Source organism: Hyla sarda, chromosome 6 (assembly GCF_029499605.1).
Source record: "Hyla sarda isolate aHylSar1 chromosome 6, aHylSar1.hap1, whole genome shotgun sequence".
NCBI lineage: Eukaryota > Metazoa > Chordata > Amphibia > Anura > Hylidae > Hyla > Hyla sarda.
Window position 1 is genome coordinate 57,705,872 of NC_079194.1, and position 24,959 is coordinate 57,730,830.

Consider the following 24,959-nt stretch of genomic DNA (forward strand, 5'->3'; position numbering starts at 1 on the left):
GTATGTACTGTGTGTTACCCTACCATAAAAAGGGGTAACACAATGAATATGCAGGTAAAAGTAGCAGCCCCTAAAAAGGAAATTAAGTACTACACAGGGGCCCATTGGTGGAACCACTGCTTGTTATCTGGATAGAACAAGTCCTTCAGATGACAAACTGTTCACAGTTGTCACTTCACCATCATCCAGTCTTCTATAACCAAATACAGTATGAGGGAGGAGGGGACCAAACCTCAGAAATCCGCTGAAAATGCATCTCCATCTGTGTTATTTTAACAGGTCTGAGAATTTCAAGTTATTAAAGGAGTTATCCAGGAATAGAAAAACAAAGTAAATTTCTCCTAAAAACAGCACCACACCTTCCCTTAGGTTGTCTGTGGTATCACAACGTGGCTCCATTCACTTCAATGAAACAAAGCTGCAATACCACACACAGCTTGAGAACAGATGTGGCACTGTTTTTGAAAGAAATCAGCTAAAGTTTTTCTAATCCTGGATAACTCCTTTAAGATAAAGTAAGGCCTGGTGGTCAAATCTGATACACATCGAAAGTGTCAGCTATCACGAATGCTGTTACTAATCTAAGCAGGTTTTATAAAATGCACTTCTTACAAACTAGTTGTGTTTTAAAATACTTGCAATCGAAACAATGTGATTTCTGAACTGGTGAATGGTTCCCTACAACTAGGGAAATAAATATAGAGCGAAATATATACACGCTTTGCCAGGTGCCTAAACATTTATTGTAAAAATGGCAAAAAATATATACTTATTTACAGGTATTGGCCTACGTGCTTCTATTTGTACAAGAAAGCCCATTTTAACTTAAGCATATTATGTGTTTATTTTACAGTGTCTTATTTCTTGTGGCTAAAAACAATGTAAATGATCCTTACGCTGTGTTCCTGGGAGGGGGGTCTCATTTTGGTCAGTATTTTTACCAAAACCAGAAGTGGAACCAACAGAGAGAAAACTATAATGAAAAGATTTGCACAATTTTTCTGAGTTTTGGACCCACTCCCGGGTTTCAGCTAAAAAAATAAAAAAAATGTATATATATATGTATATATATATATATATATATATATATATATATTTATTATATTTTGTGTGAGAACATAACAACATGCAAAAGGCCTAAAAAACAAAACTCCCCTTTCTTGCATGTATTTTCATGTTGGTCCTGTAGCTTTTACTGGTGCAAATTGGAATCTTTCTGGCATAACACAAATTATGAAAAATTGGCCCCGATTTCCCAGGTCCCATTACGTTTTGCCAATACATCTAAGGTTTACATGGGAATACTACAGAAACAAAGTTAAACAGTGTACAGTGCAACAGCTCAAAGTTTGAGAGCAAACGTTCTTTATAAGACACCTATTTCAAACATTAAAATTTTTTTTTTTAAAGTTTCCCCCAACCTTAATCCAAATCTTTGAACGTGTTTCCAGTGTCTAAAGCTGTGTTTGCCAACCAGGGTGCCTCCAGCTGTTGCAAAACTACAACTCCCACCATGCCCGGACAGCCGAAGGCTGGAGTTGTAGTTTTGCAACAGCTGGGGGCACCCTCACTGGGAAAGACTGGTCTATTAAGTGTCACTTTTCTTGGCATTTAAGGGCGGAAAGTTATATATATATAAGAGAAGGCCTGACTCACTGACTCATCAACGCCCAGCCTAAACCCTTGGACCTAAAAAGCTGAATTTTTTCACAGGTGTTGTTTTTAAGACGGAGACGAGGAATAAGAAAGGATTCAACCCTTATGGGAGTGAAAAAGGGGTTGAAAGTTTGTATGGAAGTCCATCATTTTTTAAGCTAAAAGCATGAAACTTTGTTTTTAGGCTAACAATTAGAGATAAAGAAACACGTGTTTTAACGTTTTCTAAAATTCCACCCCTAAAAGTTTGTATAAATTAACCCCTTGCCGCAGAATGCTGGGTATACCCGGCGCTGCCTCACGGGAGGGTTATGAAGTGAGCTCAGGAGCTGAGCTCTCATCATACCCGCACGGTCCCGGCTGCTATCCGCAGCCAGGACCCGTGGCTAATGCCGGACATCGCCACTCCGGCATTAACTCTTTAGGCGTGGTAATCAAAGTTGAAAGAATTCAGGTTATTTGGATGCCTGTATACTTTACCCAGAGCGGCCTCATTACTATAGGAAAGTAGATTTATGTTACCCCAAATCTAACGCGAGCGAAGCCGCGGGCAAAAGCTAGTATTATAATATTTTTATTCAAACACTGAACTGTGGAGAGAGTTTAACATGTCAGAATATTAGCAAAAAGGTATTTAAATGTATACCATGGCATACTCGCGGATTAGCCATAGAGTTTATTGCGGTTTATCGGAAACTTTTTTTTTTTCCCTTTTAAAAGAAAGGATTGTATACATTGTGTGAACATATCCTTAGGATTCTATAGCCTATGTATGCTTTATTTTTCAGAACACTTAAAATGAAAAGAGCATTTTACGGTCTTCCAGAAAAAAGTCGGATCCAAAATGCAAGTTTAAAAAGGGATATGCCTGGAGAAGCTACAAAATAAAAAAAGTCATACAATGCACTTCCACCAGGCTCTTGCTCATATGGGGAAGGCTATGAAGAAAATGATACTATGCAAACCAGTTGTTTGTTAAGCCTCCGCATTTTTACTATATACAGTAATAATAGTATGCCATGAAAACCAAGATTTAAAGAGTACCTGTCACCAAACGAAACTTTTAATATATTGTTCCTTATGTTATTTTGAGACAATTTGCTATTTCCTTGCTGTTAAAATTCTCAACGTTCATGAAGGAGATTTATCATTCTTTTCAAACCTATGGCTTTTATATGATAATTTTTTTTACTTACTTTTGCTTACATGCAACCTATTTACAAATAGTTGCACGACCTTGACAAATAAAATCACACGTAAGCCCGGGAAACCCATTTACAAAAGCAGAAAAGTTTTCCCTTATGTTATCTACCCTTTATTACCAGTAGCGTTGCTAGAGTGTGACGGGGAGGGGGGCGTACCGCATCGGGTGACATCCTGACTGGCCTTCCTGGCACTAAATAGCTGCATTCCAACTCTTCCGCAACAACCCATCCACCCTCCTCTGGAATTAAAAAATATTAAAAACATACTATGCCGCACCATGACTCTGGAGACTTTTTGTTTAATTTTGGGCCCGCATTTTGTAACATTGGTGGGCGGAGTCTTGCATAGCTACACTGAGGCCTGAGTTTACGTCAGGAAGGAAGAAAGCGCAGCACCTAACAGGCACATAAACAATAGTGAAGCCACAAAAATATAAAAAACTGTTTTATATGTTACCCACCCCAAAATGTGCATGAAGCTGTATTACTATGGATGGAAAAATTGTAGTGCCACATATGGGTTATTTATGTAGTCTGTAAAAATTCTTACATAATTATTTTGTGCCTTATTCTATTTTAACACAATATTAATTTTAAAATGTAGTGGGTATGCCAGAATGTACATGTCCTAAAATTAACCAGGTGTGCATTGTGTATTTTCAACCTTAAAATTAATAGATTAGTTACATAATTTTTTCTATTAATATTAATGTAGTAGCTTTGTTTCATGATGCAGAACAAGAACAGTTGTTAAAGTGGGTGTTAAAGGGGTATTCCAGGATTTTTTTTTTATTTGACTATGCTACAGGGGCTGTAAAGTTAGTGTAGTTCATAATATAGTGTCTGTACTTGTGTGTGATGGTTTTCTCACAATTCTTCTGTGAATTTCACCCCAATATTTCTTTTTAACAGCATACAAAATTACTGTTGTCTCAGAATTTTCCCAGGTTGCAATGTGGCCAAGACCTGACTCGCTAGTCAGCTGATGACAGGGAGCCTTTCTGCTTCAATGGGTGGAACGATCGCTTGGTGGGAGAGAGATCAATCTGCAACTAATAAAACAGCTGTAGGCACCCTGATTGACAACCACAGGACTTGAGTGGATGCAGCTCATTTATGATTCAATGGGTGGGGTGGATGTGTGGGAGGGAGGAAAATGGAATTATGGGATTTATAGGCAAAAAAGAAAAAAAAGGCAGGAAATACCAGTTCACAAAAAGCTACCCACAGTGTTATGGTAATCTCACAACATAGCCATTTAGCCCCAAGACAAGCACAGATCCTTCCTAAGCATGTCCATTACTGTCTGGCAGGTACGTACTAAAACCACCTTATGGTGGATAACCCCTTTAATCTCCTGATGTATGCACTTTCTGTAAGCCAGGCTGGACCTGGAATACATATGTGACTTTTAAATGGAGATGCAACTTTTTTTCCTTCATAAATAGCGACTATCGCATTTGATAAATACATGACCACTGCAAAGTAAAAAAAAAAAAAAAAAAAAAAAAAAAATACTACATGAGCAGATTTCAGAAATGTGCTTTGGAATAAGCAAGAATCAAAAAGTCGCAGCATGTATAGAAAAGTTGCATGTGCGCAAGTACATGCAACATTTTTTTAAGCAAAAAAAATCTACTACAGAGCTTGATAAATCGCCTATGTGTTTTTAATGTGATTGAAAAAATGGCCACTAGGAGGCTCTGTTCTGTTCCCTGACACAAGTCAAACAGTGAGTTTGGTCTCCACTTGGACTTGCAGAAGTTCAAACTCCGGAAGTGCATGTGGGGCATGGTGAGGCACAGCTCTCGCAGGCCTCAGTGACGTTGTGTCTGCTAGGGAATGCCCACTTTCTCCTGCCGGGAGCTCACACAATGTGGGCAAAGGGAAAAGGTATAATACAGAGCTTTTTAAAGCTTGGAACATTTTATTTTTTTAAGGGCCGGAGGGGTGTTAGGAGTAGTTAGGGAATATAAACTGAGCTAGTTTAGAAAATATTGTTTGATGACAGGTACTCTTTAAGGTGAACCTATGGCTGGTGGGTAAGGGAAGTCTGCTGGCTTTGTCACCATCCAGTAAGGAAAAAAAAAAAGTCCCTAACTTTTAGGAGTATGGTCGCTAATTCAATGAACATTTAACCCGTGATACCTCAGGAACGCCAATGAGCGCCAATGTTTGTGTCTTCAGGTCACCTGAAGAGCGCAAACTAGTAAATAAGAATATTTGGGAACATATTTCCCAACCTGCTTATCTAGTTCCACTAACGTTTGAATTGTAGAGGAATTCTTATAAACCAAGCTTCTAATATGTGTTGTACTGTCAGCCAGGGCTGCCTTCATAAGTGCTACTGGCTACAAATAAAAGAGAGCGGATTGTATGAATGTGGGAGGACATAATACATAGAACACAAAAACTGCAGGAATAATGTATCTGATGATGCAGCGGTCCATCCAGGCATCTCTTCCGATAATAGTCCCTTCATGTAGAACATTTTTCTTACCGAGACGGTTCTCAGAGTATTTTTATTTCTATTTGGTTTATAAAAATGCTTGAAGGGCTTGAACACGCTTATCAGAAAGGCCAGTATTTATTTCTGGATCATGTTCAGTAGTTGAGGCCAAAAGAAAACAATGGGCCTCAAGATGCCGCCATGGCAGTGCCCCCACTAAGCTTAACCATCATCTGCTGGCAATCATGATAAGAGCGCCTGTCGCCCACCTTCTCCAGAGTCCGTGCTGCTTCAGCCAACATGACGACTCTCTGGCCAGGAGAAGATAAAAATGACAGGGGAAGGTGGCGGCATGCCAGGAGAATGGCTGTGGCTCTCTCCCTCTGTCCTGGTAATGATTCCATGTCACCTGGTAGACAGGAAGAAGTCAATGTACGTTAGTATTTCACACAAACTTACCTAAAAATATAGAAATGATACAAGAGCAAACTATTTCCCTACAATGCAAAATAATGAATCCATTTTCCCATCAACCAAAGGGGACAATGCTGCATTTCCTTGCACCACTCCTACAAATAGTTTGCCATTTGCAACTGATCAGCAGGGGTAGGATAGGCATCCAAAGTCCAGATAACCCCTTAAAGAGGTACTCTGCCCCTAGATATCTTGTCCACTACCCAAAGGATAGGGGATAAGATATCTGATCGCGGGGTCCCCAGCTGCTGCACCCCAGACATCCGGTGCACGGAGCAAACTTCGCTCCGTGCCGGATAATTGGCGATGCAGGGCGGAGACTTGTGACTTCCTGGTCACTCCCCACTTGTGATGTCATGGCCACACCCCCTAAATGCAAGTCTATGGGAGGGGGTGTGAATTTTTTCCAGGATGTGATGTGATTGCAGGCTGTTTTTGCCATTGAGAGATTTGAATATATTTTAATTAACCACTGGTGTAGAGAGGGCCCAACTCCCAAGCCTTATCTATAGCTCCTTAACAACCCCATGATGTAATTGTAGCTCATGGGGAGTTAAAGGGTTAAAAAGGTAGCCATGACAAGGCATCACACCCGCATGCGTACAGTCCATTAAGAAGGAAAAGTGCTAACCTGCATATTCAGAACTGCTAACTTACACCACGGTTGTTCTAAGATAAGCTTGCATTTGACAACACGATATGAGGAAATTGCTAAACACACAGGCATACCAATTACCTATATTTTAGCGTTTGCTAGGCAAAGATCAAAAGATCAGAATGTAAATCTGCTAGTTCATTGTGGTCCTTTCCATGCAAACATAATTAACTAAATTTAAAGGGAATTTAAAGTAGATTTATAAAAGAAAAAAAAAGAAAAAAAAAAGCGCTCCAAAGCCATCACACTGCAGCTTTGTTCTCACTGTGGTCCAGCTGCTCACAGCTCACTCTCTGAGAGGAGCCCCCACCCTCCTGCTCCATGAGCTGAAAGATAGTGTCTGATTGCACACACACCTCCAAGCTAAAGGGAGCATGACTCATCAGTGCAGGGCAGAAACCATATGGTCCGTGTCTCTCAAGAGGGTGGAAGCTGCTTTCAGAGAAGGACTTGGACAGACACAGTGGATGGCTAGATTATGCATTTTCCTCACTCCCTGCATGTAAGTGACAACTGAAAGAGGGGAAACTGCTCTATATAGCTAATAAATGTTACTTGGGCAATTAAATAGGTTGGTGAGAGGGAAAGGATGGGCTATGGGTTTAGTTCCCTGGAGTGCCCCTTTAAAATGGAACATGACAAATAGGCATGGCTGCTAGCTAAACCCATAGTGTGCAATAAGATTAACGAATACCTGGCTTATTGGTATTGGGAGGCCGTTTCTGAAGACTGTGCTGCAGTAACTGATGGGTACGGGTGGGACTTGCTCCAGCCATAAGACGAACTGTGGCTTCATGCAGGAACAACTAGGATTGAACACATTTATTTCAGTGAAAAAACTTCTAAAATAATAATACTACCTTTTCATTGTGCTATACGCTATCAGCACGCTTACTTTGCACTGTGCAGGTTTGAAGGTGAGGGCCAATCTCCGTAGACTGCTGAGGTCCCTCTGAAACCCAGTTAACACCGATTTTGACGCATGAACCGGTTCTCCTGATGTCTGGGTGGAGCAGGCCTGTTTCTGCCACAATGAAGTTCTCATTGAAAGCAGGAGGTCACAGATAAGCAGCTGTACTACCTAGGAACATATTGATAGAAAAGACATCCCATTAAATGTCATCACTACATTGGAATTACATCGATTGTGCTGTTATCAGTTCACTAGCTCCCCTTCTCCCTTTTATTAAAGTGTTTCTCAAGCAGGGTGCCTCCAGCTGTTGCAAAACTACAACTCTTAGCATGCCCACACAGCCAAAGGCTGTCCAGGCATGCTTGGAGTTGTAGTATTGCAACAGCTGGAGGCACCCTGGTTGAGAAACACTGCCTTACATCTTGACTGAATCTTTGGCTACACCGGTCTGCTAGGTCAGGACTAAGAGACAGCAATATATCTCACTGAGGACATACCAAGTAATCCTCTGCACTAAGGAATGGTGTCACAGTATAGAGAAGTCAGCTCATAGTTCTGATACCATGTGCCTTCTCTGACCTGCCAATCCTGTGGATATGCCATATATGTACTGGATCAGAATAACCCTCTAAAAATGGAATATCCAGGAACAGAAAAGCAAAGCTAATTTCTTCAAAACACAGCACCACACCTGTCTTCAGGTTGTGTGTGGTATTGCAACTTGGCTGCATTCACCTGAATGAAACGGAGATACAATACCACGCCCAACCTTAGGACATTAACCCCTTAAGGACAAGGCTAATTTTGGCCTTAGGGACCAGAGCGTTTTTTGCACATCTGACCACTGTCACTTTAAACATTAATAACTCTGGAATGCTTTTAGTTATCATTCTGATTCCGAGATTGTTTTTTCGTGACATATTCTACTTTAACATGGTGGTAAATTTTTGTGGTAACTTGCATCCTTTCCTTGTGAAAAATCCTAAAATTTGATGAAAAATTTGAAAATTTTGCATTTTTCTAACTTTGAAGCTCTCTGTTTGTAAGGAAAATGGATATTACAAAAAAAAAAAAAAAATGTATTCACATATACAATATGTCTACTTTATGTTTGCATCATAACATTTACGAGTTTTTACTTTTGGAAGACATCAGAGGGCTTCAAAGTTCAGCAGCAATTTTCCAATTTTTCACAAAATTTTCAAACTCTCTTTTTTTCATGGACCAGTTCAGGTTTGAAGTGGATTTGAAGGGCCTTCATATTAGAAATACCCCACAAATGACCCCATTATAAAAACTGCACCCCTAAAGTATTCAAAATGACATTCAGTCAACGTTTTAACCCTTTAGGTGTTTCACAGGAATAGAAGCAAAGTGAAGGAGAAAATTCACAATCTTCATTTTTTACACTCGCATGTTGTAGACCCAATTTTTGAATTTTTACAAGGGGTAAAAGGAGAAAATGTATACTTATATTTGTAGCCCAATTTATCTCGAGTAAGCACATACCTCATATGTCTATGTAAAGTGTTCGGCGGGCGCAGTAGAGGGCTCAGAAGCGAAGGAGCGACAAGGGGATTTTGGAGAGTACGTTTTTCTAAAATGGTTTTTGGGGGGCATGTTTCATTTAAGAAGCCCATATGGTGCCAGAACAGCAAAAAACCCTCATATGGCATACCATTTTGGAAACTAGACCCCTTGAGGAACGTAACAAGGAATAAAGTGAGCCTTAATACCCCACAGCTGTGTCACGACTTTTGCATATGTAAGAAAAAAATTATTTTTTTCCACTAAAATGTGTGTTTCCCCTGAAATTTCAAATTTTTCCAAGGGTTAATAGCAGGAAATACCCCCAAATATTTGTAACCCCTTCTCTTCTAAGTATGGAGGTACCCCATAAGTTGACCTGAAGTACACTATGGGAGAACTACAATGCTCAGAAAAGAAGGAGTCATATTTGGCTTTTTGAGAGCAAATTTTGCTCGGGGGGCATGTCTCATTTAGGAAGCCCCTAAGGTGCCAGAACAGCAAAAAAAAAAAACACATGGCATACCATTTTGGAAACTAGACCCCTTGAGGAACGTAACAAGGGGTACAGTGAGCATTTCCCCCCCACTGGTGTCTGACAGATCTTTGGAACAGTGGGCTGTACAAGTTTTCATTTACACAGACCACTGTTCCAAAGATCCGTCAGACACCTGTGGGGGGTAAATTCTCACTGCACCCCTCATTACATTCCGTTAGGGGTGTAATTTCCGAAATGGGGTCACAAGTGGGATTTTTTTTTTTGCGTTTGTCAAAACTGCTGTAACAATCAGCCACCCCTGTGCAAATCACCTCAAATGTACATGGTGCACTCTCCCTTCTGAGCCTTGTTGTGCGCCCCCAGAGCACTTTGCGCCCACATATGGGGTATCTCCGTAGTCGGGAGAAATTGCGTTACAAATTTTGGGGGGCTTTTTTCCCTTTTACCTCTTGTGAAAATGTAAAGTATAGGGCAACATCAGCATGTTAGTGTAAAAAATTACATTTTTTTATACTAACATTCTGGTGTAGACCCCAACATTTCCTTTTCATGAAGGGTTAAAAGGAGAAAAAGCCCCACAAACCTTGTAACGCAATTTCTCCCGAGTACGGCGATACCCCATATGTGACCCTAAACTGTTGCCCTGAAATACGACAGGGCTCCAAAGTGAGAGAGCGCCATGTGCATTTGAGGCCTAAATTAGGGATTTGCATAGGGGTATTCTACGCCAGTGATTCCCAAACAGGGGGCCTCCAGCTGTTGCAAAACTCCCAGCATGCGTGGACAGTCAATGGCTGTCCGGCAATACTGGGAGCTGCTGTTTTTCAACAGCTGGAGGCTCTGCTTTGGAAAAAGTGGCGTACCGGACGTTCTTATTTGGGGGGGGGGGGGGGTACTGTGTAGGGGCATGTGTATATGTAGTGTTTTTAACTTTATTTTATTTTGTGGTAGTGTAGTGTAGTGTTTTTAGGGTACAGTCACACGGGCGGGGGATTACAGCGAGTTTCCCAGCGCAAAATTTGCTGCATCTCAAACTCAAACCCACTGTAAAACCCTCGCCCATGTGAATGTACCCTGTACATTCACAGGGGGGGTGCACCAGCTGGTGCAAAACCACAACTCCCAGCATGCATGGTCTGTTTGCGCATGCTGGGAGTTATAGTTTTGCAACAGCTGGAGGCACACAGGTTACGAAACACTGAGTTAGAAACAGACAATGTTTCCCAACCAGTGTGTCTCCAGTTGTTGCAAAACTACAACTCCCAGCATGCCCAGACAGCTGAAGGGCATGCTGGGAGTTGTAGTTCGGCAACATCTGAAGGGCCAGATGTTGCTGAACTAAAACTCCCAGCATGCCTGGACAGTCAGTGCATGCTGGGAGTTGTAGTTTTACAACAGCTTGAAGAGCACAGATTGGAGACCATTATACAATGGTCTCCAAACTGGGGCCCTCCAGATGTTGCAAAACTACAACTCCCAGCATGCCCAGACAGCCAAAGGCTGTCTAGGCATGCTGGGAGTTGTAGTTTTCAGACTCCTAGAAGCAGCAGTGAAGATCTTCACTGCTGCCTCTGAGGACCATATACTTACCTGCCGATCCAGTCGCTGCTCGTCCACGTGGTCGGTCCCGCGCTGCTCTTCGGTCCCACCGCTGCTTCAGGTAAGGCCGCCGGTCCCCGCGTGTTCCCCGCCCTATGCCACAGGTCCCAGCGAGCCCCCGCAGCCATCTTCCCCCGTTCTGCCCGACTTCCAGGGGCGGGCAGTGCGGGGGATCTGAACTTTCACCCCAGGTCACTGTGATTGGTCCACAGGGACCAATCACAGTGATCGCTGACCAGGACCATCAATGGATGGTCCTGGGGGGTGAAGCAGAAGTTGTCCCCTGCTGGAAACAGCGGGACTTCTGCTGGCTAACCCGCGCGATGCTGCGCATCGCCGGGTTAACTGAATGTCATTTATAAACGTCGGGATGCGCGAACGCACTGCACAACCCGGCGTTTATATATGACATTCTGCGCGAAGGGGTTAACAATGTTGTGGGCTGTTTTTTGGTTTCTCATTGGCTCCTGCATACAAAGCATAATATATATTATATATATATATATATAATATATATATATATATTATATATATATATATATATATATATATATATATATATATATATATATATATATATATATATATATATATATATATATATATACATATACACACACACACACACACATATATTATATATATATATATATATATATATATATATATATATATATATATATATATATATATATATATATATATACACATATATATATATACACACACACACACAATTATTATGCAAAGTAACTCATCACACCACCTTCTCAGGTAGCGTGCCCTAAGATCAGCTCTGGCTCCAGTTACAAAGTCTCAGAAGCAGATTTGGATTTATGCCAAGCCAGAATTCTCCCCAGAAGGGAAGAGGACCCATCTGCAGACAGCTGTTTTGGGGTGCTTGCCCCTCGCCAGTACAGAGCAGGGTGTTCTGGCTTAGCTGAGAGACCTGTGACTAGTTTAAGAAGTACTTCTTACCCAGAAAGCCCGCAGAGTGCTAATGGCCTTTTCTCTATCGGCTCCATTGGGGGACACAGAACATTGGGTATATGCTGCTGTCTCTAGGAGGCGTGACACTATGGTAACCAAAAAGTCGGCTCCTCCCAGCAGGATATACCCGCCTCCAGGCCACTGAGCAATTCAGTTTTTGCTTAGTGTCTTAAGGAGGTGGACATGGTCTGGTTTTCTCCAGACCAGGTCTCATATTTTTTATTTTCTTAGGTTTAGGGAATGTGTTTAGTTCTTTTATTCCTTTTTATTTCTGTTTTCAGGTGGGGACTCAGGAACACAATGTTCACTGTTTCTCCATTGCGAGAGGTGGCAGGCATCTTGGATGTACTGTTAACCCCCTCTCGCCAACGGTCAGAGCTTGGGGTTGTAACTCATTGGGTCCGGGTACCCCTACCTCCCTGTTCGCCTCGCTATGAGCTTGGCTTGCCGCAGGTGAAAAAGCTGACTGAAGACTACAGTCTGAAGACTTCTTTAGGTAAGTTCTCCAGCATGAGGTGAGTATCTTTTTCTCCCTAGGTCTTGCAACAGCTGGAGACCCTCTGTTTTTGGCCCTATCCTGCAGAAGCTGGGGCTGGCCTGAGTTATCTTATTTTCCCTGCAGGGGTATTGTGTTTTATTATTGGGGAGCAGTGGCTGCAGTACAAAGTATGGGGGCACAGTAAGGGGGCCCTTTATTAAGTGTGTGTGTGTGCTTTATAGTACATGCGCCGCAGGCTTCTCCATGCGGGCGGGTGTGCTTTTTACTTTCACTTTCAGCAGCCGTGGCTGCCGACGGCACTTTGCCCGCTCCGTCCCCGGGCGCACAGAACTCACTGCAGGCGGCGTGTGCGCTCGGGGTTCGGAGTGGGCGCCATTACAGAGTGAGTCCCGCTGTATCTTTCGGCATCCCGGCATGTAGTTTAACCACAGCAGCGGAGGCTGCCGGCGGTGTGTTCGCCCATTTTCGGCTGCATGTAGTTTCTCCGCGGGTCCGGTATGGACTTAGCTCCGCCCACCTGTGGCCGGCGGGGATTCTTCAGAGCGCGCGAATAGTCACAGCTCAGGGCTGTGCGTGCGCAGGGGGATTTTCAGGGCCAATCAGTGGCGCCCTTGCTTTATCTCGGCGCATTTCTTCCACTTGTCGGACAATTGTCAGCCCCTCCTCTCTCTCTCTCCATCAGCTGCTCTCGGGTTCTCATCACTGCAGCTGCCCTGTTGGGGACACGGACTTGGGTGGATCTGTTGTCTTTTTTCTATGACTGAGCCCAGTCCTTTTTCTTCCCTCTACACAGTTAGATGGGAGGTTGCTTATTACACCTGTAAGGGCTATCACGCTAAAATGCCTGGTTCTGCTGAACCCAATTGTTCTGCCTGCACCACTGTCCCCCCAGACCCCCGCGAGTTCGGCCATCACTCCAGTCCGGGAATCCTCAGGTCTCCCGTTTTGTGGTGACTGTCTTGGAGAGGTCCTCCCTACACCGGCCCTCCAGAGGGACGCGTTCCCTATACTACCCGCTCTCGCTAGCATATATGGGGGGTTTTAATCTGACTCATTCCCTGAGTCTTCTGGCAGGCGCGGGCATCGCTCCATGACTCCAGCTGGTAGCAAGCGTCACTCCCCTAGAGGACGCTCCCATGGTCGCCACTCTGGCACTCTAGAACCGCGTACCAGGACAGTCTCTTATTCTCCCAGGACTGCCTCCATCCGTTCCCATTCACCTGTAGAACTGGTAGATGAAGTTTCCGATTCGGCATCTGACTCAGAGGACCGCACGGATATGTCGGACATGGTGTACTCATTGGTTTCGGCCATAAGAGACACCTTCCCCATCTAGAGGACCCAGTAGATAAGCAATTTGACCGTGTAGTAGGAGATGTCGGCGCTGGATAGAGGAACCAGGAGGAGTGTAGCATAAAATCAAGTTGGGTTTATTAGATGCAACGCATTTCGCTGCGCATGCGCAGCTTCATCAGGCATCTAGAGGACCCAGGAATCTAGTGGCTCCAGAAGTCTCCTTTCATCATGCCCGACTGGCACCCAAGGTTTTCAGCTCTCACGGATATGGCTGACTCGGTGAACTCATTGGTTTTGACCATAAGAGACCCCTTCCATTTAGAGGACCCAGGAACTTCGGACGTAGCTCCAGAAGTTCTCTCACCGTGCTGACCGGCACCCAGGATTTTCAGCTCTCATGCTGAATTTGATGCCTTGCAGCAGTCCGCCTGGAGGCATCCTGACAAGAAGTTTCAGGAAACAAAGAGGTTTCAAGTGCAATATCCTTTCGCCAAGGACCTCATTGCTCTCCAATTGTGAATCCACCGGTCTCCCGCCTTTCTAAGGTGACTACCCTGCCATTGGTTAATGCGGCTTCTTTCATTGATCCAGCGGACAAGAAGGTGGAGACTATGGAAAAATTTGCCTTTCAGGCAGCAAGTTCCTTTTTCTTCCTGCTTTTGCTTCTGCCTGGGTGTCAAAAGCCCTTTCAGTAGGGTCTTCCCAACTCCGCCAGGGTTTTCTTTCAGGATCTCCTCCTGAAGATTTATCTGACCTAGCTCTCCAATGCTCCAAAGGTGGAGGTTTTTTGTGTTCTGCTTCCATGCAGTCAGGCAGATGTGCTGCCTTTATCACAGGCAACCTGGTAGCCCTCCGTCGCTCCTTGTGGCTTAAAGCCTGGGATGCGGATGCCGCCTCCAAGAAGTCTCTGACTGAACTTCTATTTATTGGTTCTCGGCTTTTTGGTAAGCGCTAGTTGAGATAATCTCAGAAGTGACGGGCGGAAAGAGTTCCTGATTACCTCAGAATAAGGCTTGCAGCACTACTTCCCAACTGAAGGCTTCGGGGTGCATTCCGGTCCCTTTTCTTCCAGGGAGTAATAGTTCTGGTTCCTTCCGGGGAACGTTTTTATAGGTTTTTTCTTTAACCTCTTCGTGGTCCCCAAGAAAGGCGTTTCTGTGCGCCCAATCTTGGATCTCGAGCATCTCAACCAGCATCTTCTACTCCTCCATTTCCGAATGGAGTCTCTGTTCGGTGGTGGGGTCCATGGATCAAGGGGAGTTTCTTCCTCGGTGGACATCAGGGATGCCTACCTCCACATTCCAATATTTCCCGGTCATCAGCTGTACCTCCGCTTGCAGTTCCGGAAACCCATTTTCATTTGGTGGCTCTCCTCTTTGGTCTGGACACGGCTCTGCGGGTCCTTACCAAGGTCCTGGCGCCTGTGATAGCCCCTTTTACGGACAAAAGGTGTCTCAATGATTCCTTACTTAGATGACCTCCTGATCAGAGCTCCAATCAGAGCTCAGGATCTGGAGAGTCTTGGTCTCAACCTCCAGGCCTTGTCTCGCTTTGGTTAGATGGTCAATCAATACAAGTCCAACCTCTTTCTACCAAGTCTCTAGTTTTCCTGGGTTCCAGTTCGATTCGGCCTCTACAGCTTTCGACTCCCGCCGGACAATCGGCTGACTCTCTTGTAAGGAGTCCAAATACTTCGGCACCCTGCACCAGTTTCCATTCACTTTTGCATGAAAGTCCTGGGTCGGATAGTGCGGCCATTGAGGCCGTGCCATTCGCCCAGTTTCATTATCGACCTCTTCAACTGTCGATTCTCTCCTGGTGGGACAGGTCTCCATTGTCTCTCGACCGCAAGATCGCTCTCTCTCGACAGTCTTGTCAGTCCCTTCTATGGTGGCTTTGTTCCTCCCACCGTGCCCGACCGCCCCTCCACTGGCAGGTCATCATGACTGATGCCAGTCTGTCAGGCTAGGGAGGTGTTTTTTAAGGACCAGACGGTCCAGGGCCTTTGGTCACCCCAAGAAGCCCTTCTCCCCATGAACATGTTGGAACTAGGGCAATTCTATCTTTGCTGGCTTCTCTGGGAAATTTCTCCTCTGGGCAGAACTCAGGGTTCTGGCCATCTCAGCTATTGTCATTCCGGGCTTACTCGACTGGGAAGTGGACTTTCTCAGCCGGTCCTCAGCCTACCCAGGGGAGTGGTCCTTGCAGCCGGAGGTGTTTGCAAAGATCTGCAACCTCTGGGGCACTCCAGACGTGGACCTCTGCACGTCCCGCCACAACCAAAAAGTTCCTCTTTTTGTGTCAAGACCGGGACCCCTTGGCTCTAGCAGTGGATGCCCTGGTGATCTCTTGGTCGGGCTTTGCCCTACCTTATCTGTTTTCCTCTAATTCCCATGGTCCTGAAGAAACGAACAGCAGAGGGCGTTCCCGCCATTCTCGCGGCACAGACTGGCCACGGAGAGTGTGGTACGTCGACACGGTCAGGCTCCTGAATGACGTACCACTGTGCCTTCTCCCTCATACAGACCTCCTATCTCAAGGTCCCCTGTGCCACCCCAATTTACCATCTCTGATTTTGACGGCGCAGCGTTGAGTCCGCGGTTTTAAGGACCCGAGGTTTCTCTTCCCAAGTGATTCGCACCATGCTCAGGGCTTGCAAGCCCTCCTCTTCGAAACTTTACCACTGAACCTCACGGTTTTATTTTCGTTGGTGTGAATCTCAGCCTTTTTTCTCCGGTCGTGTGTTCCTTTCCCCGACTCCTTTCCTTTTTGCAGTCGGGGCTGGAACAAGGGTTGGCTCTCAGGGTCGAGTTTCGGCCCTTTCCATATTTTTTCAACGTCCTCTGGCGTCTAATTCTCATGTCCAGACCTTCTTCAGGGAGTGGCACACACTGTCCCTCCTTATCGGTCCCCTTCTCCCCTTTGGGACTTTAACTTGGTCTTAGGTGCCCTGCAAGGTGCTCCTTTTGAACCTCTCAGGGACATTTCTCTTCGCCTCCTTTCCTGGAAGGTGGCTTCCTTATTGCTCCTCTATTAGGAGGGTGTCAGTGCTGGCAGCTCTCTCCTGCCGCTCTCTCTTCCTGGTCGTACACCAGGACAAGTTGTTTTCCGTCCAGTTCCGTCCTTCTTACCTAAGGTGGTTTCGACCTTTCATCTCAATGAGGACATCGTCCTGCCATCCTTTTGTACGGCCCCTTCTCATCCCAGGGAGTGTTTGCTCCACAAACTTGATGTGGTGAGGGCTGTTCGGACCTCTCTCTCAGTCACTTCTTCCTTTCGGCAGTGTGACTCCTTTTTTATTCTTCCGGAAGGTTGCCGTAAAGGACAGCCTGCTTCCAAGGCCACCATTTCTCGGTGGATCCGATCTGCTATTTCGGAAGTTTACCGCTGCAAGGGGAAGATCCCATCCCTCAGGGTTTTGGCTCTTTCCAGCCGTTCTCTCAGGGCATCCGGGGCTCTCCTGAACAAGGCCTCGGCCTTGCAGATCTCTAAAGCGGCCACCTGGTTGTCTTGGCACACTTTTTCGAGATTCTACCAGGTTCATACTTTACATCGGCTGATGCTGGTCGGGGCCGTAAGGTGTTGCAGGCAGCAGTGGTACAGCAGACTGCCTGACCTTTTTTCTCTGCCCACCCAAGGGATGGCTTTGGTATGTCCCAAGGTTCAGTGTCCCCCAATGGAGCCGATAGAGAAAAGGATATTTTTTTAGACTTACCGTAAAATCTCTCTCGAAGGATCCATTGGGGGACACAGCTCCCGCCCTTTTCTGGGGTTCCTTTTCTATTATCTGTCCGAGGGAGTGTTCAGTTGTTTTTTCTTCTGGTTCTCGGACAGTTCATGGTTTTCTTCCGTTTACCTGTCGGTCTCCTCCTATTGCTCTGGGACTAAAACTGAATTGCTCAGTGTCCTGGAGGCGGGTATATCCTAATGGGAGGAGCCGACTTTTTGGTTACCATAGTGTCACGCCTCCTAGAGACAGCAGCATATACCCAAGGTTCTGTGTCCCCCAATGGATCCTTCGAGAAAGAGATTTTACGGTAAGTCTAAAAAAAATCTCCTTTTTGAATCTCCGTTTTACACCGGAAGCGCTGTTCCTCTCCCTGAGGAAAATACTTGACCCCTTAAACTAGTCCCCTTCTGGGGAGAATTCTGGCTTGGCATAAATCCCAATCAGCTTCTGAGACTTTGTAACTGGAGCCAGAGCTGATCTTAGGGCACGCTACCTGAGAAGGTGGTGTGATGAGTTACTTTGCATACTTCTTACCCAGAAAGCCCGCGGAGTGCTAATGGCCTTTTTTTGAATCTCTGTTTTACACCGGAAGGGGTGTTCCTCTCCCTGAGGAAAATACTTGACACATATATATATATATATATATATATATATATATATATGTGTGTGTGTGTGTGTGTATATGTATGTATATTTATTTATTGGGTTAGCAATAAATGGCTGCATACCTCTGAAGTTGTACCGTGTGAGCAACTGTGCCACAACTGTAAGGGTTGTTACAGTAGCAAATGGGCACCAACTCTTCATAAAAGAAATGTTCAGTGCACTAGTTTACATGTATGCTAATTGATGTGAGGTTTGCCGTCCTCCTATAAATCTAATTATATATTTGACAATTTTTTGTTTGAGCTCCTATATCACATTGAGGATAAAATAAATTAAACAATAAATAAATAATTCATTAATTAACAAAAATTTATAAATAGATAAATAAATGGCAGAATGACGTTGTAGAAATGTTGGTCTATTAAGATGATGCAACTGAAGCCTCCATACTGCACTGAAGAAACATTGCACAGGCACCAACGAGACATGCAATGCAACAACAATGCACCATGGTGACACCAAGTAGATATTCCCTTCTTTAACAGCTGTACATAATGGACACTGATTCACAGACTGAATAAGCAAAACAAGCAGAAAAGTGGCTGCATCACCTCCATCTACGCAATAGTCACCTTGTTGAGATCATTATTGCAGGGGCTGTTCATGTTCAGACTATTCCACAAAAAGGCGCTGGCTTTCTCACAATGACTGAATGAATTCTGTGCACTGTCAGTCTTTCCAGACAAAGACATTTGCAAGGCTCTGCACATGTGAGTGACTGCTTTCACTAAGGGGTTCCTGATAACAAACAAGAAAAGTCATTAAAAAAAACATCAGACAAATTAGAACCTCACTAATGCTTTGTTTATATTGCGTCTCCCCCAAGCAAGTACATGAGGAAAACTCCCAAGGTACACACTAAACATCTCCATTAGATTAAAGTCATAAGTGTGTCCTTTTTTACATTATACATTAGTTCTTGCAAAACAAAAAAATACTAGTATGGAATAGCTAGTATACTACACTACTCTTATAGACAGAACCCTACAAAACAAGTTATACTACATTAGCCTACAAGTGATGGATGCCACTGTATAGCTTCCATATAGAAGACAAATCATGAGCTTTTGACTAGATAAAGTGATTATAGCTTATAAGTGATGGATGCTAAACAGATGTGTAACAGTGGTATCCATAACCCCTAGGCTAAAATGGCATCCATTAAATGGAAAGGTCGTTTAAAGGAGTACTCCATACTGCCATCAGTAAAAAAAAATAAAGCGGTACATACCTTCCTTCGCTTCTCCGGTGCCTCCGGCAACCCACTCTGGTCTCTGCCACGAACCTCTTCCTGGTTGCCGGTGGTTGGAGAGTCATACCACACTCAGCCAATCACCGGCCGCAGCAAACTCCAGACTCGGCTGGCAATAGGCTGAGCGGCAGTATGGCATTTTCGGCTGCCGGGGAGGAAAACGTCACACTGCCGCTCAGCCTATCGCCGGCCGAGTCGGGACTTTGCTGCGGCCGGTGATTGGCTGAGTGTGGTATGACTCTCCAACCACCGGCAACCAGGAAGAGGATCGTGGCGGAGACCGGAGTGGGTTACCGGAGGCACCGGGGGAGCGAAGGAAGGTATGTACCTCTTTATTTTTTTTTTACTGATGGCAGTATGGAGTACAATTTTCCTATTCTGGAGTACGCCTTTAAAAACCACACACAAATCCTATATTACACTATGGGTGACAGATGCCACTGTTGGCCTCACAGCCTTCATTAAACAAACACCTGGAGTTTTTCCAGGTGTATATTTTAACAAAAAGCAGGATGAACCCAGCCTTACCATTACCATGATAAAGATATGATAAACATAATGTAAACTCTAATATCCATGCTTATCTGAATGAAAGCTATTTGGGCAGAGGTTAACAGGTTATAACTAAGAAACTTACTCTGCATCCAGCAGCTTGGGTATCCTCTCCACATCCAAATAATGGGATTTCACTACCGTATCATCACCCTGTAGCCATCCTACAGCCATTGAAGTGACAGAGTACCACCAGCGACAGATGGGATCTGTACCTGAAAAATGACAAGTTACACTGTCACAACATAAACCATTAACAATTCTCCTATGCAACCGTCCATTCAGAACACTATTCCATTAGATTAATACCAATGTATAAAATCTCACTCATTTCATCCAAACAGAGATTTGAAGAGAACAGGGCACTCGCTTCCAATGTTGCAACATGAATAGCTTCTTTATTACTCACTTAAAACCGGACATTGAGGGAGGCGGACAGGTGGAACAAACCACAGGGGGGGGGGGGGGGGGTTTCACATGGTAACAGAACCATATCCCACCCTTGCGCTTCATCAGGGCCTTACGAAGCGCAAAGGCGCAACATGGTTCCATTGCCCGTTGTAATATGAACCCCCCGCTGTTTGTTCCACCTGTCTGCCTCCCTCAATGTCCGGTTTTAAGTGAGTAATAAAGAAGCTATTCATGTTGCAACATTGGAGGTAAGTGCTCTGTTCTTTTCAAATGTCTGTTTGGATGAAATTTGTGGACTGTGCATATTAATGGTAGCACCATCTAACAACACCAGCGATCTCCCATTACGGACATACTTTCACTGACATGCACGTTCTCTATACTGCAGTAATTGCAGCGAAGTTTGACCTTTCTTGTATAAAATCTCACTCAGGTGCACTAGATCTTTGTTAAAAATTGTAGTAAGCCAAAATGTGAAAATAAATCATGTAAGTCTTTCAATGGAAGGAATAGACAATATACAAATTAGGCAAGTGTGAGTTTATGTGTCCACTTTTACTTACTAGTAGAGGTCAACATGGTGGAAGAACCTCTGATGGGAAGGAAGGTGACGCCGCTTACTGAATCCGCAAACACGTTTAATAGTTTCAGATATTGTTGAGCTTTGGAAAACTCGCTACAAAGAAAAGCAAAACAAAAAACACATGTAAGATGTTAAACAAGCCTGAAGACAGGAGAATAGGATGTGGATTTCTTTTTAATCCTTCATTATACTTAAGAGTTTCTGTTATACAGCTAACTATTATTTAGACAAAGTTTGGGGGTATATACAATTTAAAGAATTTTCCAAGCAAAAACATTATTTACTGTATATCTTAGACTAGGCATCAATAACAGATCAGTGGGTGCCAATACCCTGCACTCCTGCTATTTGTCAGAGCCGAGACACCGGCATACACAGAAACAGAGCCGGAAGCAGACAGCTCCATACTTGGTGTAGTGGCCGGTGCTGGGTTACTACAGCACAACTCCTTTTCACTTCAGGGAAGTAATACATGACAGCAGGATCAGAATACAGACAAGGGTTAACTATGGAGAACAAGATAATATGGGCTACAGGTAGGTCTGCATAGGAACTGTTTGTTACGTTTTCATTAATCTTTTTACTTTAGTTGGAACAAATACAAAGCAAGTAACACAGTCGCTCTACACAGGACCCATATCACGGCGTTTAGCCGCATCTTGAGGCACTATACTCCGCAGCAATCCAGATCTGATGAAGGTCAATACCTGACCGAAACGTTATCTACTTGGATTGCGTATGAAATAAGCATTATCTCGAGTGCCGAGTCATTTGTAGCAACATATACAAAGCAGGTTGCCAAGGTTCACAAACCATTTCAATAATAATAATAATTAATTATTATTATTTTTAGTTTTTTTTTTTAATTGTTTTTTTAATTTTTATTATTATTAGTAGTAGTAGCATTATTATTAGTATCATTATATATATATATATATATATATATATATATATATATATATATATATATTTTTATTATTATTATTATTATATCACACTTCGGGGGTACAAATAAAGACAAAAATCAGACATTGACACCGATTATTCAACCAGTCTATGAGGAATGGGGTTAAGACAATGGCCCTCATTTACTATTGCAAACCTGACATGTTTTGTCGAGTTGTGGGCCAGAATTTGCGCCAGAATTGAAAAAACCCAGACTAATGCTCCATTTTGCTAATAAGACCCGAAAAAGGGGCGTGGCCGTCGGGAAAAGGGGACGTGCTCACCAAAAAGGGGCGTGTTCCCAACATTTTCACAAAAAAACAACATATTTACTAAGGTTTCCACAGAAAATGTTGTGGATTTCAGCTGAGGAAAACCCTACAGATCAGAGCAGGTGTTAAAAAAAATTAAAATAAAAAAAAAGCAAAATGTAGGGAAAAAGTGCAAAATGTAGGGAAACTTTTGTAAATACTGTGGAAAATAGATTGTAGGGAAATAAAACCCACAAAAGAAACCTACACTTCACTCTTAGTAAATAAGGGCCAATAGGTAGCAAGTACTTTGTATAAACAATGATCCAGCCAGTAAGGTAGATTACATAAAAGGTGGGTTAACCAGTCATCCGCCATTTCCTGACTGTTTATTGTAGATTGAGTGTAAGGAGACCCTGCCGAATGATAGTGGAGGGACATACTGATAATAGGTGAGACAGATTAGGGCAGTGCTTTCCAAGCAGGGTGCCTACAGCGTTTGCAAAACTACAACTCCCAGCATGCCCAGACAGCCAACAGCTGTCCGGGCATGCTGGGAGTTGTAGTTTTGAAACAGCTGGAGGCATCCTGGTTGGGAAACACTGGATTAGGGGATGTTATACGCCTGCTTGGAGAGATGTGTGTTTAGGACACATTTTAAACTGTGGATGTTATGTATAAGTCTGAGGGTTCAGGGAATCGTATTCCAGAGAACCGGTGCAGCACAAGCAAAGTCTTTGAGACAGGAGGGAGAGGTTTAGATTATAGGAGAGGTTAGTTTTAGATCATTGTAGGATGGTAGACAAAGATGTGGGAGGAGATGCAGCATTGTGGAGAGCTTTGTGGGTAAGACTCTATTCTGGACTGAATGTTTAGCAAGTGTGACTGACACAGGGGGTAGGCATCGGTGTAACGGCTGGAGAGGAAGATAAGTCTGGCTACAGCATTTAGGATGGACTAGTGAGGGGAGAGTTTAGAGAAGGAAAGACCAATTGGTAAAGAGTTACAATAGTCAAGGTGGAAGTGAATAAGAGCAACAAAGCTATTTCAATATTTAGAAAAGGGTCGTATACCATGGTTATCTACCTATTTTAGCACCTACATACAGCCCAGCATGAATGGAAATATTTGGAATGATTCGTACCAGCTTTCTTCTTCCAGTGACATTTTGGGAGCTTCTGGTTTTGCAAGCGCATACAATGCTTTCTCCAGCAAAGATTCACAAAATGCCCGATGGATTTGAGCAATGGGGTCAGCTGTAGGAGGAAATGAACAGTGTGTGGTTACACAATGGCTCAATATTAAAGCAGTAAACTGTAACCAATCTGACAGAAATTCATCTGATGAATATCATTTTTTTGGTTTACCCCTTGCCTTCATTGCTTATTGACACAGTGGTTAAGTCTGTGGGGGAAGTCTCATACCTGGGTTTCTTGAAGAGCTGTATATGGATTCTTTTGATGCAGTCTTCACAGTCCAGTTGGAATTGATGAAGAAGTGTTTACCCAGAGGGTGCGTCAGCCAGCGTAAGGATTCTGGTAGAGACTCTGAGTCACTGGAAGAGCTGCTACTTTGGGCACACCCCAAGAAATATGCCTAAAATGAGAAAGTCAAATGGTCAGTAATCTTTATTAACCTCTTAACAACATCGGACGTAAAAGTACGTCATGGTGTGGTGGTACTTAACGCACCATGACGTACATTTACATCATGAATATGACCACGAGCATCAGACCGATGCTCGCGTAATGTGCGGCAGGTCCCTGCTGCTATCAGCAGCCGGGGACCCGCCGGTAATGGCGGACTTCAGCGATCGCGCCGATGTCTGCCATTAACCCCTCAGATGCCGTGATTAATACAGATCACGACATCTGCGGCACTTAATATGGATGATCGGATCGCCGCCGCACTGCTGCGGGGATCCGATCATCTGTAATGGCGCCCGGAGGTCCCCTCACCTGCCTCCGGCCGTCTCCAGGGGTCTTCTGCTCTGGTCCGAGACCGAGCCTTATGCATAGCACTGAACAGTATTAGCAATAAAGTGATTTCTATAAATAGTCCCCTTTGGGAACATAAACAGTGTAAAAATTAAAAAATTAAAATAAAAGGAAAAAATCCCCTCCCCCAATAAAAAGGTAAACTGTCCGTTTTTCCCATTTTACCCCCAAAAAGAGTAAAAAAAAAAATATAAAAGATTATAAACATATTTGGTATCGCCGCGTGCGTAAATGCCTGAACTATTAAAAAGGAGATTTTTGTTTACTTATCATAAAATCTCTTTCTTGAAGGATCCATTGGGGGACACAGACCGTGGGTGTATGCTGCTGTCTCTAGGTGGTGTGACACTATGGTAATAAAAAAAGTCGGCTCCTCCCAGAAGGATATACCCGCCTTCAGGCTCTGAGCTAATCAGTTTAAGTTCCAGAGCAATAGGAGGAGACCAACAGGTCAAAGAAAAACCCAAAACTGTCCGAGAACCAGAAGAAAAAACATAACTGAACACACCCTCGGACAGAGAACCAAAGGAAAATCCCAAAAAGGGCGGGAGCTGTGTCCCCCAATGGATCCTTCGAGAAAGAGATTTTACGGTAAGTAAACAAATCTCCTTTTCTCTAACGGCTCCATTGGGGGACACAGACCGTGGGATGTAACAAAGCCGTCCCTTGGGTGGGCAGATGAGCAGTCAGGCAGATGGCCGATCCACTGCCGCCTGCAACACTTTACAACCCAGACTAGCATCCGCCGATGCGAAAGTATGAACTCTGTAAAACCTCGAGAAAGTGTGGGAAGATGACCAGGTAGCCGCC

The 24,959-nt window shown here is 44.0% G+C and overlaps 1 protein-coding gene across 4 annotated transcripts in view; it reads right to left on the reverse strand.

The window, feature by feature from the left end:
• Positions 1-1,544: 1,544 nt before the first annotated feature.
• The window catches only part of SREBF2 (sterol regulatory element binding transcription factor 2), an 80,305-nt gene continuing 56,890 nt past the window's right edge, over positions 1,545-24,959 (reverse strand). For all 4 annotated transcript variants that reach the window (XM_056523828.1, XM_056523827.1, XM_056523829.1 and 1 more), the window contains exons 12-19: positions 23,577-23,748; positions 23,297-23,408; positions 20,937-21,049; positions 20,048-20,177; positions 18,731-18,896; positions 7,335-7,520; positions 7,134-7,245; positions 1,545-5,719 (exon numbers count right to left, since the gene is read on the reverse strand). In XM_056523828.1, coding sequence (XP_056379803.1) covers positions 5,499-5,719; positions 7,134-7,245; positions 7,335-7,520; positions 18,731-18,896; positions 20,048-20,177; positions 20,937-21,049; positions 23,297-23,408; positions 23,577-23,748 — 1,212 coding nt within the window. In that variant the 3' untranslated portion in view covers positions 1,545-5,498. The remainder of the gene's footprint in view (positions 5,720-7,133; positions 7,246-7,334; positions 7,521-18,730; positions 18,897-20,047; positions 20,178-20,936; positions 21,050-23,296; positions 23,409-23,576; positions 23,749-24,959) is intronic.